Source organism: Mya arenaria, chromosome 6, assembly GCF_026914265.1.
Source record: "Mya arenaria isolate MELC-2E11 chromosome 6, ASM2691426v1".
In the NCBI taxonomy this organism is placed as follows: domain Eukaryota; kingdom Metazoa; phylum Mollusca; class Bivalvia; order Myida; family Myidae; genus Mya; species Mya arenaria.
The window spans coordinates 5,418,234-5,438,578 of NC_069127.1; the positions used below are offsets into that span (position 1 = coordinate 5,418,234).

The 20,345-nt window shown below is 37.6% G+C and overlaps 3 protein-coding genes across 3 annotated transcripts in view; 2 read left to right on the plus strand and 1 right to left on the minus strand.

Moving 5' to 3' along the window:
• Positions 1 to 19,752, minus strand: part of LOC128236962 (adhesion G protein-coupled receptor L4-like) — a 29,689-nt gene extending 9,937 nt beyond the window's left edge. The window contains exons 1-4 of the mRNA XM_052952104.1: positions 18,555 to 19,752; positions 16,181 to 16,354; positions 5,431 to 5,538; positions 584 to 675 (exon numbers count right to left, since the gene is read on the minus strand). Of these exons, the coding sequence (XP_052808064.1) occupies positions 584 to 675; positions 5,431 to 5,538; positions 16,181 to 16,354; positions 18,555 to 19,752 (1,572 nt within the window). The remainder of the gene's footprint in view (positions 1 to 583; positions 676 to 5,430; positions 5,539 to 16,180; positions 16,355 to 18,554) is intronic.
• Positions 6,799 to 8,357, plus strand: LOC128238520 (uncharacterized). Its single transcript, XM_052954513.1, has one exon. The coding sequence runs from the start codon at positions 6,814 to 6,816 to the stop codon at positions 8,347 to 8,349; it is 1,536 nt and encodes a 511-aa protein (XP_052810473.1). The 5' UTR covers positions 6,799 to 6,813; the 3' UTR covers positions 8,350 to 8,357.
• Positions 8,579 to 13,550, plus strand: LOC128238519 (uncharacterized). The gene is made up of 2 exons (XM_052954510.1): positions 8,579 to 13,239; positions 13,536 to 13,550. The coding sequence occupies exon 1, from the start codon at positions 8,579 to 8,581 to the stop codon at positions 12,635 to 12,637; it is 4,059 nt and encodes a 1,352-aa protein (XP_052810470.1). The 3' UTR covers positions 12,638 to 13,239; positions 13,536 to 13,550.
• Positions 19,753 to 20,345: the final 593 nt, after the last annotated feature.

The following is a 20,345-nucleotide window of genomic DNA, read 5'->3' on the forward strand; positions in this document are numbered from 1 at the left end:
AAAGTATTCTACAAGAAATTCAAATATGCTTCTCTTCATCATTAGCGATCTTATAAGTTTTACATTTCAAATGGTTAAAAGGAAAGAGAACGCTCCTATAAAACCTTGGTGAAACGATCAAATCTGTATTTCCTTTTAAGGGACTCGCTTATGTTTTTGAACCAACAATAAGTTTCCCGGTTATGCATCTTATAGTACATATTCTATCATTTTTTTACTTTTTGATATCGGAAATTCGGAAAAAGTACTATTATAGTATTTTAGTCGGATGGAACCCACGCCGGTAAAGTCAAGAAAAAAGAAAACGTAAACCTTAGCCACTAAGCTACCAGGACTTACACATACGTTCTGGATATTTTGACGATTTAATAATATATTCAATCAACGAATCAAATCTGCTAGTAACGGTAACGAAGATTGTGATCTTCAATATTTATCAATATTTGTTGATGGGCTCCAGCTCTTTGGTATATAATTTTTTACACTCCTTTTAATTTGCCATTTTTTATTTCGTAACTTACAGAGTAAAATTTACAAACCATGAGCGAGTCCATTTAAGAAGCTTTAAAGGCAAATGTCTTACTTGATTATTGACATTCTCCACTTCTTCTCTGACACAGCTGTACTGTGGTAGCTCCCATGTGCCGTCTGGGCGACATTTTCGAGACTTGTAACCTATGATAATTATAAGTTTACAGAACAATTGAGTTGTGTGGCAGATCCTCAAAAGGTTTCCTGTATATTTTACTGATCGTGTTTTGGCTGTGGTAAAACCAGTTGTAATTGATATACGAGTGCTTGTTATATTGTGTTATTTCTGCTCATATTTCGCTTATTTGACAGCGTACTAATTGAAACTTTTATTGGTGTATATTGTGTTCCTGTTAATTTGAATTTTCTTTTGGTCTCTATCTTTTCATTATTATTATTGATTTCGATCGTAAAAAAGGTAAAACTTGATCTAAAGTGTGAAAATGTCTGGAGTTATATAATATGTTAATTTATTTTGCTTAAAAATAAATTTTATTATTTTCGCGAGATTGAATTTAAGGTCTGTTGTTCCGTTGCTAAGCAATCGGAACACTCTCGGCCTCTATCGGTCAAGTCAATGCAAACTGGTTCTCGATATTTGACACTAGTTTAAAGTGCACTTTTCAATTAAATTAAACCGGTCTATTAACGGGAAATCTTTCTTTGCTAGCGAAATCTCGTGCGGAGAGGACCGAAATTAAAAAGCTCTTGAATCAATAGGAAAATAAAGAAGTTTTGTACTTTAATATCTGACACTCGCGGCTAAATACGCCTGTTACAACCATGCCGGGTAGAGGACGCCCTAAAGGGAGGAAAAGGAAAGTGGCGGAAGCAGCAGAAGTAAGGGAAGAGAAACAGCCACGTGCACGGCGGCTAAGGCAACCGCCTCGTGTCAATTTGGAAGCACAACTCCCACAGGCGCAACAGATACCCTTGCCAGGCGCGGTGCTGGGAAACAACAATGAGGGTAATGTAATTGACTTCCATGATATCATTACTAGGTCTCATATTTTGCACCCTTTAACCACAGAAACTGTGGTTCCTACGTCTAGTAGGCAAAGTCCTTCAGATACTGGGTGTGGCTTGGCGGGGTCTGGCCAAGGTGGAGAGTTCCAAATGGGTGCAAATTTTGATGGTAGCATGGAAATGTATAGGTTAGCGAACGATGATCTATCATCACATGTACCAACGCAATTGAAGCAACAAATACTTAGGGGAGAATACATAAATTTGGCTATCTTGTTAAAAGGGGCAATTGAATTGAACGATATGTGTAAAAGTTCCACACTGTCAATATCACTAGATGGCTCCCTTGAGGCCAAACCAAAACTGTGCAAGGAAAAGGTACAATCAGTCGAAAAGTGGACTGATGCATTTTTGATTGACATGCCCATCTATCTGGCTTTGCAACGCCATAAAACAAACGAAATGTTACAATATATGTACAATGTTAGATAGGGTGCTTCACGCCAAGGCTGCTTTGAATGGCGCTCATATGATGAGCAGTTCAGGCTACGCCAGGCCATAACTCCGTCACCAAAAGTGAAAACAATGGTCCAAAATTAATAATGATCTGTGGTGGCGTTGTATGATTGTTCGTGACACGCCCTAGGGAACTCGAACGGTCCCGGTGAACTATAGCCAAACACGATCGTCTACAAGTTTTGGGTGCATTGATTTTAATAAAGGGAATTGCTCATGGGCAATGTGTAAATTTAGCCATGTTTGTTCACGGTGTGGTGCAAGGCATGCTAAGATTAATTGCAGTCATTCTCCGCCAAACCTTAATGCAAATGTAACCCCTGCAAATTTCTCTCGAAATAATTAGGCCGCACGGGGGCCTATGGGCTACTCAACGTAGATATTTCACACGAGGATCGGGGTTTTCCGCCCGGATAGAGTACATCTCGGCTGCCTGGGGGATTGGATTTTATATTGACACTTTAATGGATTCGATAATGCATTACGTATAATTTTATCAACATATTTTTTTGGGGAAAATTGTTTAACAATTTTGTGGCGGGAAAAAATCGCAAGCCGGCTAGGCTGTCATCCATTTCAATTTAAAAATGCATACATATATAATTTATGATTTAGATGTATTTGGCTTGTTGAGACCATTTACCTTGGTCGAGCACCTCGGTGCTAGTTATCACTCGGTATGGGAATCAACAAGAGGGCTATACATGTGAAATTGGGAATTATAAACTAAAATCAATTAATTAGGATGAATATAGATATAAATGACGTTTATTATCCCGTTGCTGGAATAGCAAGTTCTTAAGGAGTCTGTTGCATGTCTGTTGCTCAAGGCCGGGAACGTCCTAGTACTTGGCGTCCCGGTGGTTGCGTTGCATTGCGTTGCGTTGCCGTGAGATTGCGAAGATATATTGCGGATGTTGCATTGGCTGTTGGCAATTGTGGGTTGCATTGTTGCGTTGCGTTGTAGGAGATTGCGGGTATATTGCGGGTTTTGCAGTTGCTTTTGGTAAGGAGCATTTGCACGTAGACCGTAGTTGCTGGGTTGTCGCATTTTGCCAAACAGTCTATTCCAGCACGGGCATATCATAGGACACTATAGTATTTATAGAGTTCACTTTGAATATACATTTAATACAACGGCTCAGCCTAGCCTCTCTCGGCTTGCGTGGTTCTTTTCCATTCGGACTTCCAGGCGTGTGTCACTATGACCTATCATGGAGTCCGTTCGTTTTCACGGCCATATTTTGCCAATCCTTTTATTTTAAATTGTTTGTTAAGCTGTTGTACCAATTGCAGTTATTATATAGCAAGGCTATTATACGTTTATAATATTTATTATGCTGAAGTAAAACTTAGGAAATGTCAATGTTGTTTATTTGGTTTCTATTCAACGAACTGGTAAAATAATTGTTAATAGCTTTTTTTTAATTCACGTTTGTCATAGAAAATATAGTTATTCTAGGATCAAGATCTTACACTGATTTAAACATTTTTTTCTGTTTCTTTTATGCTTATTTTCGGAGTTTAATTTGTATCTTGGTTTATTTTCTTAATTACCCCTTTTTTGGAAAGAGTGTTATAGACGCCGCTACCCATGGGATGCCCCAAAGGCAAAAGTATATTTGATGACGCAGCTGTCACTTTTCTATTTGCTGGTTTGTTGAGAAAAAGTTATCTGATATTCTTTGTTCTTTTTTATTCGCTCGTTTTAAGTATAAACATTTTATAAACATTAATATTTCAGTTTTATGAGTGCATCTATGTTTCAAAAAATAAAGAAAGCAAGATTATATTAAACAGAAAATAAATAAATCACCACTTTACCACGCCTCCGTTTTTGAGTGAACATTTGAAAGGTCGAACGCGTTAGCAAAACACTTTCGGATTATCATTGGATTTAACATTTTTCAAATATGTTAGATATAAAATAGGATGGCAAACAGTACTCGAGCGATCATCCGAGTACCAAATCATTACTCGAGTTCGATTTTTTTTTATTTTTATGAATTTCACCAAATACATGATTTACAGACGTAAGTATCAGATCTGGAGCGTTTAACAAGAAGACAATTTACGATCTCTCTAATCCTTGCTGTGTACACAATTGTTCGTAATAAGTTAATTGACAGTTGTTGTGAGAGTTGCTAACGGTCAACAATGGGACCTAATTTGAAAATAGCACTTGTGGCAATTAGCGATGTTTTGATAGCGGTACATAGCCTACATAATTGTATTGTTTACCAAATCAGAGAATTTTCACTTTACAATGAACATTGACGAGCGAAAAGGTAACGACCGTTACGAGCAATAATTCCTGAATGGGCGTATTGTTCGCAATGATTATTGCAATTGATTGGTGGATATTTTAATTCAGGAATGATGCATATTAATGAGGGAAACAACAATATTTCAGTATGGAAAAGGTTCAGTTTAAATTTTATTTCATAGAGTCAACTGAACAAATTTATAAATAATTTTCGTTCATTGTAATTCTGAATTTTGTTCATTATTGAGTGTACTCTCGGTCATCTAGACGCTCGAATATGATCCTAGTTTTACATGCCATTTATACTTAAGTACTAATGAATGTATAAAATGCAATGAAAAGGTCGAATTAAAAGCATCAAACAACATTTGTTTCTATTCATTGATTTATTCTGTTAAGGTACATAATGACAGTCTTATTTAATTTAAAGATGAAAACGACCAACGCACCAAGTACATGAACGATACATTTATACACGAACTTGCCTCCAGAAAAACAATTCAAGGTATCCGAGTAATCGAGTACCCGAGTACTCGATCGATAGATTGTCCGAGTACTCGAGTACCAATTTTACTACTTGTTGCCATCCCTAGTATAAAATTTACTGTTCTGACATTCAGCAACATCAAAATCGTTTTAAAAAGGGAAAACGATTTTCGATTAAAAAGTAAATTGTTTATAACCAAAAATATCTTTATTTATGTCACCTTTTTTAAATTTCTATTTTTTTTATTTCGGCAATATATTCTTGTTCAAAGTGAAGGGTCTTGTTTTGATCAAGAATAAGTAACTACTCGATTTTTAAAAGTATTTCTTAAAGTTGATATTTTCACTCCTTATTTTGCATTTATTTTTTTGAAAATATCAAATTGAATTTTCCACTGTTGGTATTTCACTGATAAAACTTTATATTTCTTCCGAAAACATGAAAGAAAGAGAATGGCAACAAGAAGACAGGGCTTATGTGTATGAATAAGTGTTGTTTAACGTTATTTACTAAAACGCACGCTTGGTGTTAAACTTTGTCTTTCATAACGTCTTACAAAACAGTATCCTCAACTTATTACCTTTAAGATTGATTCGCGCAAAGCTCTCATGTATACTATCCATAACTTTAGTTGTGGACGCAATAATTATCACATGAACCTTACCTTTTGATCCATTATCGCAGTCATATGAACGTGTCGTGTTGGCGAGAATCTCTGTCCAAAGCGTACCTCTTGTGTCTGTATCGTTTTTACAAGTCAAATAAGGCATCTCTGTAATGGCACAAGGTACAATGTAGAGTTTATCTTGGTCATGACAGATGTGCTTCCCTCATATAATAAGAAATATCAATTACATAAAAAGACTTAAAAAGCATTTAGATTTTATGTTCTTTCCTAAAATAATCAGTGAAAGAAAATGTCAATTACATAAAGAAACTTCCAAAAAAAAGTTTTTACTTTAGCATAAACTCTTTACACTTGTTAAAGAGAAACTGCGAAACGGAAGTGAAATGACGCTTTTGCATTTGATATTATTCATATCATATAAAATATACGTAATGAAATATCATAAATAATATACCTGTGTCAAAATTATATAAAAAATCATCTGGGGTAAAAACCACACCTGCTCTTATATTATAAACAAGATACCTGCGGTAATGTCATAACACGATACCTGCTGTAGTATCATAAACAACATACAATCATAAATAGGACCTAGATGATATTATCATGGAACCAATAAACGCTGTAATATTATTACAAAATATACCTGTGATTATATCATAAACAATGTGGTGTCCGCTAGTGGGAGGTAACTCTTGATAGTATTTTCATTGATCTTTGCGCTCAAACTTTTGGGTAATTGTTTAACTTTCCGCTGCTCTGTCTCCCGCTTTTTCATTTGCTGACGTACTGTAAATGGTGGCTGAATGATAAATCTTTCGTTCCTTTATATTCGGCTCCATGGGATGCATGGTGTAAGTTTTTGCAGTATATAATAATTATTCATGTTCTTTGATAGTTTGGCCACTTTATTTTGAAAGCAAAGGCTCTTCTAGCCCATATTTTGTTATTTTAATTTTTGTGTTAATTCGTACTTAAACATGTTCGTACCTTGGTCAATTTCATCCGTAGGCCTTTAATTTTTGGTCCTTTCTTGTATTTTGGATTTTTTGGTTTTTTATGTAAAACTATTTTAATTCAATATGTGTAAAAGCCAGAAATATTGTTGAGAATGTGTTTTTTAGTAGATATCATTTTTTGTATTTTTCAGTATTTACCACACAAATAAATCGACAGACCATTGGGCAGTTGACTTTGTTCTTTGTTGTTTACTGATGGTATTGTCATTGGTTCTACTCGCTGGCCCCAACGATTATCACATCATAGTGCGGTCCGGTACAGTAAATAACCATGCTCAGGTTACATGCAAGCCGAGTAGCTGTGTATCATCACACTAGTAACTGTGTATCATCACAAGTAACTGTGTATCATCACAAGTAACTGTGTATCATCACGTTTATATGGAAATATTATTCCCGCATGGAAACAAGAAGTGTCAGAAGACAAACACCTAAAGCCATGGAATTGTATGAACAATGTAGTAAAGAACTGTTTGGCAAATATAACAGATCTGTAAGAGCTTTAGAAGAATATATCTCAGGAAATAGTGGCCTGTCCATTAACAGTACAATTTCTGTACTAAATAAGTGTAAAGAACAATGTAAAGGGTTACATCAAGGTGTACAAACTGCATACGCCGTCTACATGAAATATTTAGAAGGAATGAAGATAGAAGAGAGTGAAAGAGAAATTACAAGATTGGACAATTCTTTTGTTGATGTCGAACAGAGGGTCCATGAGTATTTGGGAACAATAAAGAAAATCAAATCAGAAAAGATTGACACTATGTCACAGTGTCCCAGTGATTCTTCAACTCATAGTTTAGTGGCTCAGAAAACTGCCCAAGCAAAGGCAGCTAAGGTGCATGTTGAATTTGCTGAAAAAGAGATAGAATTAAAGAAAAAACAAGCAAACATTGATGCCGATTTGGAACTTTTAAAACTGAAACGAGAAGCAGCGGCACTCGCCACAGAGGCAAGTGAACTAACCAATCTGATGTTTGGTTCTCAGCAGGGTTCAGTTACGGATTTTCAAATCAATGAAGAAGATCCTACTTCTAAAGTTCGTAACTATCTCAACAGTCAAATGGGTGATAACATTCTCCATACGTCCAAGAAAGAAACACCGAACACTGAATCTAACGCCACAGCACAGTTTCTCTTAAGGAAGGATCTGATCTTGTCGAGGTTGACCACTTTCAACGACTCCTGTGAGAACTACCAAGCCTGGAAAGCAAGTTTTCAGTCAGTCAGCAATGAGATGGCTGTTAATAGCAGGGAGGAGGTTGATTTGTTAATAAAATACTTAGGTTCTGTTTCCAAGAAACATGCAATAAGCCTTAGAACAGCGTACCTGCACGATTCAGATGAGGCATTAAGTCAAATCTGGCTACGATTAGACGAAAGATTCGGAGCTCCTGAAAGTTTGCTTAATTCCCTGACAAATAGACTGCACTCTTTTCCAAGTTTAACAAATAAAGAAAGAGCCAAGTTGTATGACTTATCAGACCTCTTACAAGAGATCGAAGGACTTATGTCAAACCCAAAGTACGACAAGACCCTGTCTTACTTTGATTCTTCAATTGGAGTCAACCCTGTGGTGAACAAACTTCCTCACAGCTTACAGCAAAAATGGATCACTCACGCATCAACATATAAAGAAAACCATTCTGTACCATTCCCGCCATTTCACTTTTTCGTGAGCTTTGTGAAAAAGTTCAGTGTTATATACAATGACCCGAGTTTCATCTACGAAACCCAGAAGACGAAGGAACCAAGTCAACATAGGACTCGTGATATCCTGTATCAGAGAGCAACAACCAATGGTCGCGTAGCAGCCGCTAAAACAGGAATTCAGGATGATAGTGAATCTAGTGTGTCGCGTGATAAGTGTTTAATGCATAATGGTGCTCCGCATTCTCTTGCAGATTGCAAAAAAATTCAAGTGTATGTCTGAAGAAGAAAAGCAAAAGTTTCTGTTTGAAAATAAATTGTGTTATCAGTGTTATTCTGGAGATCATCAGGCCCGTAATTGTAAAGATTCACAGAAGCAGCATGGTGGGGAGAGACAGTATTCATCTGCCGGGAGAAATGACAGACAATCCACAGATCAAAAGCAGAAAGTTGCTAGTAAATGTACTGAAATTTGTGGTGATGATATTGTTGGAAAATCTTGTGCTAAGATAATGCTTGTACATGTTTACACTAAAGATAATCCAGATAATTATGTTCAATGTTATGCTACTGTTGATGAGCAAAGTAATAGGTGTCTAGCAAAACCAGAATTGTTTCAGTTACTTAATATAACTGGAAAATCTGTTGAATATACAATGTCTTCATGTAATGGTATTTCTGTCAAATCTGGTCGAGAATTAGACAATTTGGTTGTTGAATCTATTGACAGAAGTGTACAGTTTGATCTTCCCACTGTTATAGAATGTCAGGACATACCTAGTAATAGGAATGAAATTCCTATCCCGAGTGTGGCAGCCAATCACCCACATTTGTCAGATATAGCTCATTTAATCCCAGAAATAGATAGCAATGCAAACATGCTGTTATTGCTTGGCCGAGACATCACAGACGTGCATCACGTCTTAGATCAACGCTTAGGACCGAAAGGCTCCCCTTTTGCACAGCGTCTGCCCCTTGGTTGGGTTGTAATAGGCGAAGTCTGCTTAGGAAATGCTCACATAGTCCCAGATGTCAATGTTAAGAAAACATATGTTGTGGGTGACGGGCGAGCCTCGCTTCTTCCGCCATGTAATAGCAAAATACATGTGTCCGAATCTAAGGATGAGTTTGTGTCTGAGTGCAGCTCCACGTATGTAATAGACAATGGTAGATATACTCTGTTTAGACCATGTACATTGAATGTTGATCGTAATCACGTGCCAGCATATGATTACGATTTTGTGTTCGCTCTTGATGTCCGTCATGATGACAAAGCGTCTATGTCAGTAGATGACCGTAATTTCCTGTCCATTATGGACAAAGAGTTTGTCCTTGATTCAAATGATAGGTGGTCAGCCCCCCTTCCCTTCAAAACACCTAGGCCTAGACTCCCTAACAACAGATCCCAAGCTCTTCTTAGGGTTAAAAGTCTTCAGACTAACTTGAGTAAACACCCCCTTAAAAGACAACATTTCGTTGATTTCATGGGCAATTTGCTTGCTAATGGTCATGCTGAAAAAGCACCTGAGTTAGACAATGCTACAGAATGCTGGTATTTACCCATCTTCGGGGTCTATCACCCGAAAAAGCCTGATAAGATAAGGGTGGTCTTTGACTCGGCAGTACAATATGAGGGGGTTTCATTGAATTCAGTACTACTGCAAGGCCCTGATTTGACCAATAGTCTTCTCGGTGTTCTCCTTAGATTTAGATGTGAGTTAGTTGCAGTCTCGGTAGACGTAGAACAAATGTTTTACTGTTTCGGTGTTCATGAGAATGATAGAAATTACTTGAGATTCTTTTGGCATGAGGATAATGACACTTCAAAGCCTCTTATAGAGTATCGTATGAGAAAGCATGTATTCGGCAACAGTCCGTCCCCGGCTATAGCTACCTATGGGTTAAGAAAGGCCGTAGAGAAATCTGATAGCGATGTAGTTCAGTTTGTAGAGAGAGATTTCTATGTAGATGATGGGTTGAGGTCATGTAGTACTGTCTCAGAGGCAACTGATTTGCTTCAACGCACTCAGTCAAGCTTAGCTAAATCTGGCATTCGTCTTCATAAGATTGCGTCTAATGCACCTGACGTCATGAAAAACTTCTCAAAGGAGGACTTGGCTTCGGATTTGAACCAGGTTGATTTTGACATAGATAGTCTCCCTACTCAGCGCAGTTTAGGGTTAGTATGGGATTTGAACCATGATTGCTTTTTATTCCCAAGTCAGGTACAAGATAAACCGTTGTCAAAAAGGGGTATTTTGTCAACTATTAATAGCATTTTTGACCCTATTGGTTTCTTGGCTCCTTTTATTTTAGAAGGTAGATTGATACTGAGGGACGTAGTATCCAGTGATGTAGGTTGGGATGAACCATTAACCCCTGAAGTTGAAACCAAATGGTATCGTTGGCTCAACAGTATGAATGATCTGGAGTGTGTTAGAGTACCTAGGTCACTTTTCACAGTGTCTTTGTCTGATATGCGAGAACTTGAGTTGCAAATATTCTCAGACGCTTCAGAAAAAGCAATTTCTGCAGTAGCGTATGTCGTTGGTTATATTGACGACCATTCTAAAATGTCAAGTTTTGTTCTTGGAAAAGCTAAAGTAGCGCCCTCAAAGAGTCACACAATTCCTCGCTTAGAGCTCTGTGCTGCTGTCTTAGCGACAGAGATTTGTATGTTAGTTACAGAAAACCTAGGGGTTAAGTTTGATAAAGTACGGTTTTACACCGATAGCAAAGTTGTGTTGGGGTACGTTAACAATCAATCTCGTAGATTTTATACTTACGTTAGCAATAGAGTTCAGAAGATTCGACAGGTTAGCTCCCCTCAACAGTGGAATTACATTCCTTCGGACAAAAACCCAGCAGACATTGGAAGTCGTGGTGCAAGTCCTGCTCAGCTTAATGAGAGCATTTGGCTTTTAGGTCCAAAATTTCTAAATGTACAAGGCGAACCTTTACCAGAGTTTTATCCACTTGTCAACCCCCAGTCAGACTCTGAAGTTAGAGGTACTAGTATAGTTGCCATGACAACCAAAGTTATGGAAGAAAGTTGTTTAGGGGCATGTAGATTTGAGCATTTTTCTTCATGGACCAAGTTAGTGTTGGCGATAGGTTTTCTTGTACACATTGTGTTGTCGTTTAAAAAACTTGTTCAGTGTAGAGGTTGGCATAGTTGTTCAGGCATTCGTTCTTTAGAGAGCAATTCTAGAGCTACCATAGTTATACTTAGAGAAGTACAGCTTGTAAGTTTTAAGTCAGAAATAGATTGCTTGAGGTCAGAAAGCTCAATTAGTGCTAACAGTAAGTTGCTACAGTTGGATCCGTTTCTTGACGATATGGGGTTACTCCGGGTAGGTGGTCGTCTACGTCAGAGTAGTTTACCCTTAGCAGAAAAACATCCCGTTATTTTGTCTGCTACTGGTCATGTTACAAAATTGGTCATTAGGCATTTTCATGAGTCGGTACATCACCAAGGACGTTTGCTTACTGAGGGTGCAGTTAGACAGGCCGGTTATTGGATTATAGGTGGTAAACGGGCTATCTCTTCACTCATTTTTAACTGTGTGACATGCAAGAAACTCAGGGGTAGGTTTGAAACCCAAAAAATGTCAGATTTGCCAGCAGAGAGAACAGAGCCGAGCTCCGCTTTTTCTAATGTAGGGGTTGACGTCTTTGGCCCTTGGCAGGTTGTTTCTCGTAGAACACGTAGTTCACAGGCCACATCAAAACGTTGGGCAGTGCTTTTCACGTGTCTGTCTATACGCGCTGTACATATTGAGGTAGTAGATGAAATGTCTTCTTCTGCATTTGTAAATGCACTCCGTCGTTTCATTGCGATTCGCGGAAAGGTCAAGATTTTTCGGTCTGACAGGGGTTCAAATTTTGTTGGAGCTACCGATCATATTGGGGTACATACAATTAATGTAGAGAACGGCCAGGTTAAGGACTTCCTGTCTAAGTCGGGCAGCCTTTGGATCTTTAACGCTCCTTGCAGTTCACATATGGGAGGGGTATGGGAGCGTATGATTGGGGTTTCTAGACGGATATTGGAGTCAATGCTCTCAAACACCCACAATCTTACCCATGATGTTCTTGTTACCCTTATGGCGGAAGTTAGTGCAATTGTTAATGCGCGCCCTATTGTTCCAGTGTCCTCTGACCCTGACTGTCCGCAAATCCTTTCTCCATCAGCCCTATTGACCATGAAAATAGATACAGATCAACAACCTGTTGATGACATGAACCTAAAATCTTTGTATAAAGACCAGTGGAAACGTGTACAGTTTCTTGCGAATCAGTTTTGGTTACACTGGAGGAAAGAATTCCTTCAGTCACTGCAGACTAGAACTAAGTGGCAGTCTGATTGTACACCTGTAAAGGTTAATGATATAGTTCTGCTTAAGGACTATGAAGTTGCTAGAAACTATTGGCCATTAGGTCGGATCAGTAGACTATTTCCTAGTAGTGATGGAAAGATACGTAAAGTGGAGATTTGTGTTGTGAAGGATGGGAAACAAACATTTTATGTTAGGCCTATAGTTAATACAGTACTTCTGGTTAGGCATTAAATTTGTAACTATTGTTGTGAAGTGAATTTTGTGAACAGACTGAATCAGTGAATTGGTATACTTGAACAGTAAAAGAACAGTTTTGCGCAAATATTCAGTGCAAGATAAATCAATAAACTTCATGATTGTATGTATATTGAACAGTTAATACCTTACATGTCTTATAGTTACATGCACATGTTGTTAAATTGTTATTTTTGTTGAAAATTGTTTTGTATCTATACAAGCAAGTATAGTGTAACTTTACTTCTACTAATTTTGAAGACCACCTCCTTGTAAAGACTAGTTGTTATATAAGATTGTATTTTCATTTTTTGGTTTTCTGTTTTTTCAAGTCCAGATTAACTTTATGGTACATTTTTGAGGAAAATTATTGTTAGTTGCTTAAGTGATATCTTCGATATCAGGTGGGGAGTGTGGTGTCCGCTAGTGGGAGGTAACTCTTGATAGTATTTTCATTGATCTTTGCGCTCAAACTTTTGGGTAATTGTTTAACTTTCCGCTGCTCTGTCTCCCGCTTTTTCATTTGCTGACGTACTGTAAATGGTGGCTGAATGATAAATCTTTCGTTCCTTTATATTCGGCTCCATGGGATGCATGGTGTAAGTTTTTGCAGTATATAATAATTATTCATGTTCTTTGATAGTTTGGCCACTTTATTTTGAAAGCAAAGGCTCTTCTAGCCCATATTTTGTTATTTTAATTTTTGTGTTAATTCGTACTTAAACATGTTCGTACCTTGGTCAATTTCATCCGTAGGCCTTTAATTTTTGGTCCTTTCTTGTATTTTGGATTTTTTGGTTTTTTATGTAAAACTATTTTAATTCAATATGTGTAAAAGCCAGAAATATTGTTGAGAATGTGTTTTTTAGTAGATATCATTTTTTGTATTTTTCAGTATTTACCACACAAATAAATCGACAGACCATTGGGCAGTTGACTTTGTTCTTTGTTGTTTACTGATGGTATTGTCATTGGTTCTACTCGCTGGCCCCAACGATTATCACATCATAGTGCGGTCCGGTACAAACAATATACCTGTGATTATATTTTTATCAATACACCTGTGCTGATATCATAAAGCATAAACCTGTGGTATTAAAAAAACCCGGACCTGTGATTTTATCATAAACAATGTTCCTCTTGGTAACTTAATAAATGCTATACCTTCGAGAAGGCAGGACGGTTCTGCTCCTTCCCACGATCCGGAGGCTTGACACTGTCGAACTTTATCTCCAATAAGTTTATATCCTTTATTGCACGTATAACTCGCAATCTGCCCATATCCTATTCCGCCTGTTTGATGTACCACTCCATTCGCTGGTCTTGTTAAATTTCTACAGACTAAAAGCAAAATAAATGGACTCCATTTTACTTTATTTCGACAAAGAATTGTCTAAAAAGGATTTTCTTGTCAAGTAAAGACGTTTTTAGATCCATAAAATTTTGATGTAAAACTGCAATACGCTACCTTTTATTTGACATGTCGGGGTGGTTCCACTCCAAAACATAACGCTCTCATTAACAGAACACACCCGCGAATCGTTTCCAATCAAAATATAGCCAAGCTTGCATTTGAAACGTGCTATCTTTTGAAAAGATGTTTCGTTTTTTTCTACTTTGCCATTTGACGGTATATCAACTGGTCCACAATCTGAAATTGAAAGTATCATTCGCAAAAATCTTATAACACTGTAACATTTCTACACAGTCGGTAGTCATTTTAACCTTTTTTGCATTTAAGCAATATGCGGCGGCGCCATACGTCGTGTTGGATGGCTTTTTAGATGTATTTGTCCCTTAGGCATTGTTCCAAAAGGTCAACAATCTGAAGGCGATACCTAATATTAATGTGAAAGGAAACTGATTTCTATCTCTATTATCTACCTCGGGCCACCGTTCTTTGCAGCCATCGTCGTCGTCGTTGTCATTAAAAAGTAATCGGAATCGATGACGTTCATTTGCTGCTTTTAAAGGTTGTTCCCGTTGTCTTTGGCGATATTGTTGGTTTGCAAGTTCCAACTCTATCATCCCGACCCATCTTGGCCAGGCGACGTTAGACGGCCAAAATTGTCGTTCTTAACTGTTCCTCCATCCTCGGGACGAGTGTTAATTTTGGCTGAACACGTAAAGCAAGAAATGGTCATAAATGTCTTGTTGTACTAGAGTCTATGCTACTAGTGTTATATGATGATGTATGTTCGTGTCCAGCTGCTATACAACTGGTGCGATTAGTTTCGCTGTCGTTCGGCGGCGCCTGTCGTCAAATTTAGTGCTCAAATTTGCGGCCTCAGATTAGGATGCTAGCTCGTATGAAACTGAGGCTCGTTGCTTCGGTTGTTTCTGCAACAAATCATGTATTCGATGCATTGGCTCTGGGGTATTTTGGATATTGTTGGTATGGTTCGTTCAATACTTGGGGCTAAATATTTCTTCTGAAGAAATCATTTTTGCACTGGATGTAATGTTGGCTTTAATGACGTCATATGACAATACAGTTGTTTTCTTTATGGTTAGAGTTTCTGTCTATGAAGGTGATGCCAAGGCTTAAGTGTATGTTTTGTCTCTAGGCACTTCCGATGGGGCGTAATGAGGCGCGCTTGATTCAACAAGGCGCAATTTCAAATTGTTACCGCAAATTCAAGCTAAGTGACTTAGTTTGTTTACTTCTTTGTAGAAATCCTTTAAAAGGAAGGGACACCAGCACGTTATTAAACGTAAAGTATGTGTCATATAAGAGATGTCAGCATCTTAAAAACTTTCATTTTTATAGGTTTTTTTTGAAATTTCAACAACGTGTGTTTTTTTCAGCAGGGAAATTTATTACGGGTTACTGACGTTGTCGTCTTCTTTGAAGTCGACTCTCAGTGCTTCTTGTTGGAAAGGGGTTGAGCAGTGGCAACCCCATTGATTTAATTTGACCTTTCTTCATTTTGGAACAGCTTCAGCACGTAGTCATCCCCTTAAAACTTTTAATTATTTTGAGCCCGCCTCCGAGTTACGTCGATTGAGAATCCTTGGCACAGGACATCCTGAAGAACCCCTTACTCATCACATGCTCTCATGGTGCGACCCTTGCACAGTCGTTTCTATATCTTAAAATCTACGAGCTTCGGTAGGATTTAGTAGTAATTTGTCAATATTTTGGGAATAAATATTCTGTTTCATCATCATAGTCGTGTTTATCATCGTCAATTTATACGCACCTTTTTGTAGATCTTATTCCTTTCCTATTTTGATCAGATCGTGATCAGGATCGGTAACACTACCAAATTAAATCATTTCATTTTAAGCAATTGCCTCCCTTCAACTGAGAGAAAATAACGGTCAGACAAGGCTCTTGATGAGTTCAATGATCTACTTCAGCGTGACGCCAACAATGATATAAGTACTTCAGTAAAGGAATCGGTATTTTATCAAAACTTTACACAATGAAGTGTTTATTACCGATACTACAATTGAAATAAAAGGGAAATGCGAAATAGCCCAAGCATAATATTTCACCTTGTTAAGAGAACGATATGTCACTCAAATTTAGTTTACCTTTAGGTTTACACGATGGCTCTGACCATAATCCATTACCTAGACAGGCCACTTCATATATACTGACGTCAAATCCAGAGTCACATGTGACGTTGGCTGTGGCACCATATGTCGTGTTGAGTGGATCATTCAGATCAATTTGTCCATTCGGTATTGTTTCAACAGGTCCACAATCTGCAAACGATAGTTCAGAAAAATGGGAAAAAGATTATTTCCTCATTCTCATTTTCTCAGACTTCCTTTCACATACACGTAAATGCACAATAGATTTAAATGCCAAAAAACAGTAAAGATTTAAATGCAAAGAGGAATGTTATATTCCCAAAGTATTAGACAGGATGATTTATTGTGTTAAACAAAGGTAATTAATATAACTTTCGCAATTATGTTAATGTAAATTATTTAAGGAATGAATTGCGGGGTTGATGTCATTATCGGGGTATGAACGCAATTGGGTTGGTCAATGTGTGTGGAGTCCGAAGGACTCCACGCGTACTTTGACCAACCCAATTGCGTTCATATCCCCGATAATGACATCAACCCCGCAATTCATTCCTTATATTTACACCAATAGTTCATTATTTCATTCAAGAATTGTTAAAAAAATACTTTATTTCATTTAAGAAAACCTTTCCGTAATCCGTTCTTACCCATTCTGTAAATAGAACGACCCGACTATAACCGGAAACATTTTTTTCAAATGACGTCACTATAACGCGGGAAAAGATCAACCACTTGAAATCACTTAAAAACGTAAAATTGAAACACTTCTGGTACCAATATATTTAAAATATAATAAACTAACACTTTTAAAAATGTTGATCTATATTTTACGGGACCTGCAGACACAATACAACCAACAACATGTTCAATAGCTTGCATGTATATTGTTATGCAATGAATTACGATCCGAACATATCGAAAGATGTTGCGTTCATCAATCGATGAACACAATTACCGAAAGGCAGTTCATTTAAGGAATGGAAGTTGAGGTGTAAATATTTCTGTATTAAGAAGCACACATTTAAAGGCATCAGCTAATGACTCAACGACAGATAAACAATGTCAATCTACTCTCAACACCGATGAAAACTACCTCTAGGCGAGCACGATGCATTCGACCATGATCCATTACTTAAACAGGTAACTTGATCTATACTAGCGTCAAATCCTGATTCACATGTGACGTTAGCAGTGGCACCATACGTCGTGTTGGGTGGCTCATTCAGATCAATTTGGCCGTTCAGTATTAATTCGACAAGTCCACAATCTTGTAACGATAGTTTGGGATAATGTCAAAGGGAACTTTTTAAAAAATAATGTTTTTTTTCATACTTTCTACCAAAATCGAATAACATGAGTGTAGTTGCAAAATTAAATTATACTACAGCAGCTACGACCAATTATTACGTAAGAAAATTCTACAGCGAGCAATACACAAAATTGCACTTATTATAAGCCATATAATGGAAACTACATGGACAAACCAAATAGCTCAAGCATGAACTATGACCTTGATAAGAGCTGCACATTTCAAGGCCTCGAAACACTATTCGAAAAGAGAATACACAATGTTAAATGACAGTTAGCAGACATTTAGTCTACCTTTAGGTGTGCACGATGCCTCTGACTATGATCCATTACTTAAACAGATCACAAAATCTAACTGGCGTCAAATCCAGAGTCACATGTGACAATAGCGATTGATGGAGAATAAAGATAAATTATTCCGTTCGGAAGGGTTTTAACAGGTTCACATTCTGCAGACGATAGTGTAGAGAAAAAGGAAAGATAAGTTGTTTGATGACCGCACTTCCTATTTTAATATTTCTCTCAGAAATCGAGGAGCACGAAGTGAGTGCAGCGGGTCGGCATCTCATATGTGCATTTCATAATTGTATTAAATCATAAATAATCAAAATAACAATGACAATTCCGTTAGTCTAAACAAAATAATGAGGACTTGGTCCTAAGGTTTCGATAAATTCTAACAGAAATTGACGAGGGTCATGCGCATTTGACATCACACGACATCAAAGGCAGATTACAAATACATCAAAATGTATTAAAAGATATTATCGCCTTGGAATGGTCAGCCTAAAATGAGATTTGATGTTAACAAATTTTGGTGTACTTAACTTATTCATGTTATAAACTAACTTCAAGTGCTTATTGACCAGAAACAAACATCACTTACGAATCCAGCCCCCCAAAACGGTGCCAAATCAATAGATGTACGAAACATTCATCCTAAGACAGGTAACCGACACTGTTATTTAAAGTAAACTGATTAAATGGTTCTAAGCACCAATTAATCGCAATTTTGAAATTTGATCTATTGTTTTTCAAAATCTACAAAGCAGGGTAAAATTACCTATCGCAGTTATTGTGGTGTACGATGATGAAGATGCCGATGACGTTGATGTGTCAGATGTTTCTACCATTGCTATTGTTGTTGCTTCTGAGACGATTGTGTTTGGCATTTCCGAGGTTTCAAACGTCGATGTCGATGTTATTTCTGAACTGTACGTCGGTTGTGATGACGTTGTTGTAATTTTGAATGTTGTTTTCGAAGTTGATATTATTTCAGTTGTATACGATGTTGTCGGGGGTGTTGGTGTCGTTATGGTAGTTGTAATAGATGGTGTCGTGGTTGTTTCTGTTGTCGATAGCGTGGTTGTCTTCGGTGTAGTTGCATCAGTGAGTGTTGTACTTTCTGCGAAAGTTGTGGTTGGTAAAAGTGTTGGTGTCGTAGTTGTTTCGGTTGTCGATGTCGTGGATGTCTGCAATGGTGTCGTGGTTGTTTGTGATGTTGTTGTGATTAGTTCTGGTGTCGATTGCGTGCTTATTTTCGGTGTAGTTGCATCAGTAAGTGTTGTGCTATCTGCGAAATATGTGGTTGGTGTTAGTGTTGGTGTCGTTGTTGTTTCTGTTGTCGATGAAGTGGATGTTTGTGATGGTGTCGTAATTTTTTGTAAGTCTGTTGCAGTTGTTTCTGGTGTCGAGGGGGTGGTTGTTTTTGGTGGAATCGTATTTGTTTGTGATGTTGTTGTTGTTGTTTCTGGTGTCAATGGCGAAAGAGTCTGTGGTGTAGACGCTGCAGTTATCGCTGTACCGTTTGTAAAATATATTGTTGTTGTTATTGATGGGGTCTTGGTTGTAATTGATGGTATCGTGGTTGGTTGTACTGCCGATGCTGTTGTTTTTGTTGTTTCAGCAGGCATATTGGTGATTGTTGTTGGTGATGATTTCATTGTTGTTTGTTTTGTCGTCGACACTGTTGTTGTTGAACTCGAGGATAAATTTGCAGTTTTTGATTGCGTCATCGTTATTTGTGCAGTCCACGGTGCTGCTGATGGCCTTTCAGCTGTAACATTTGTGATCATTGTTGGTGAGGGTGTCATGTTTGTTTTTGTTGTCGACGGTGCTGGTGTTGTTTGTGCAGTTTTTAACGTTGACACTGAGGTTGAATATTCGGTAGATGCTTTTGCTGTGCTCACCGTGGATACGCTAGCCGTTGACGCTTGTGTGTTCGTTGTTAGCTCCGTTGAATGTGTTTTCGTTGATATCATTGATGATGTCGTTGTAAGAGTGTATTGTGTCGGTGTGTTTGGCAGTATTGACGTTGCCGTTGATTTAACTTGATCAGTTCTTGATTGTGTTTCATCTGGCAGCGTTTCGTGAGATTGATAGGATGACGGAACTGCACTTGTTGCGTAGGATGACGTTTCTGAAAATCTTGATGGTGTCGTTGCCGAATAAATCAACTTGATATCTGATTGACACAATATCAACAAACATATACTTCTAATCAGGGTCATCACGCCTGAAACAGATTTTAATTTCCAAGCTAAGAATCTAAATAGTCCAGATTTTTTTTTGGCTCAATGTATAACCTTATAAATGCTTAAGTTCTTCAATATATCAAATGGTGAAATAGGAATTTAACACACATTGACATTTGCGTTATCATTCCGAAGGCGTTTTTCATATAAAGTTGTTTGTTTAGGAATTTGAAGCGTTGATCGCAAAAAGCAAGATTTGTATGCTCTATAAAGATAATCAAGATTTTGTTTCTTATCTTTTAGCTGTCAATAGCTTTCCAAACCAAATATCAAAACTATGTTAAAGTCATACTGTAACACAAGTAGCCCTAAAAATGTAC

Bases quoted from the DNA above. Each gene is read 5' to 3' on its own strand.
- LOC128238520 (XM_052954513.1), top strand. From the start codon at position 6,814: ATGGAAACAAGAAGTGTCAGAAGACAAACACCTAAAGCCATGGAATTG.
- LOC128238519 (XM_052954510.1), top strand. From the start codon at position 8,579: ATGCTTGTACATGTTTACACTAAAGATAATCCAGATAATTATGTTCAA.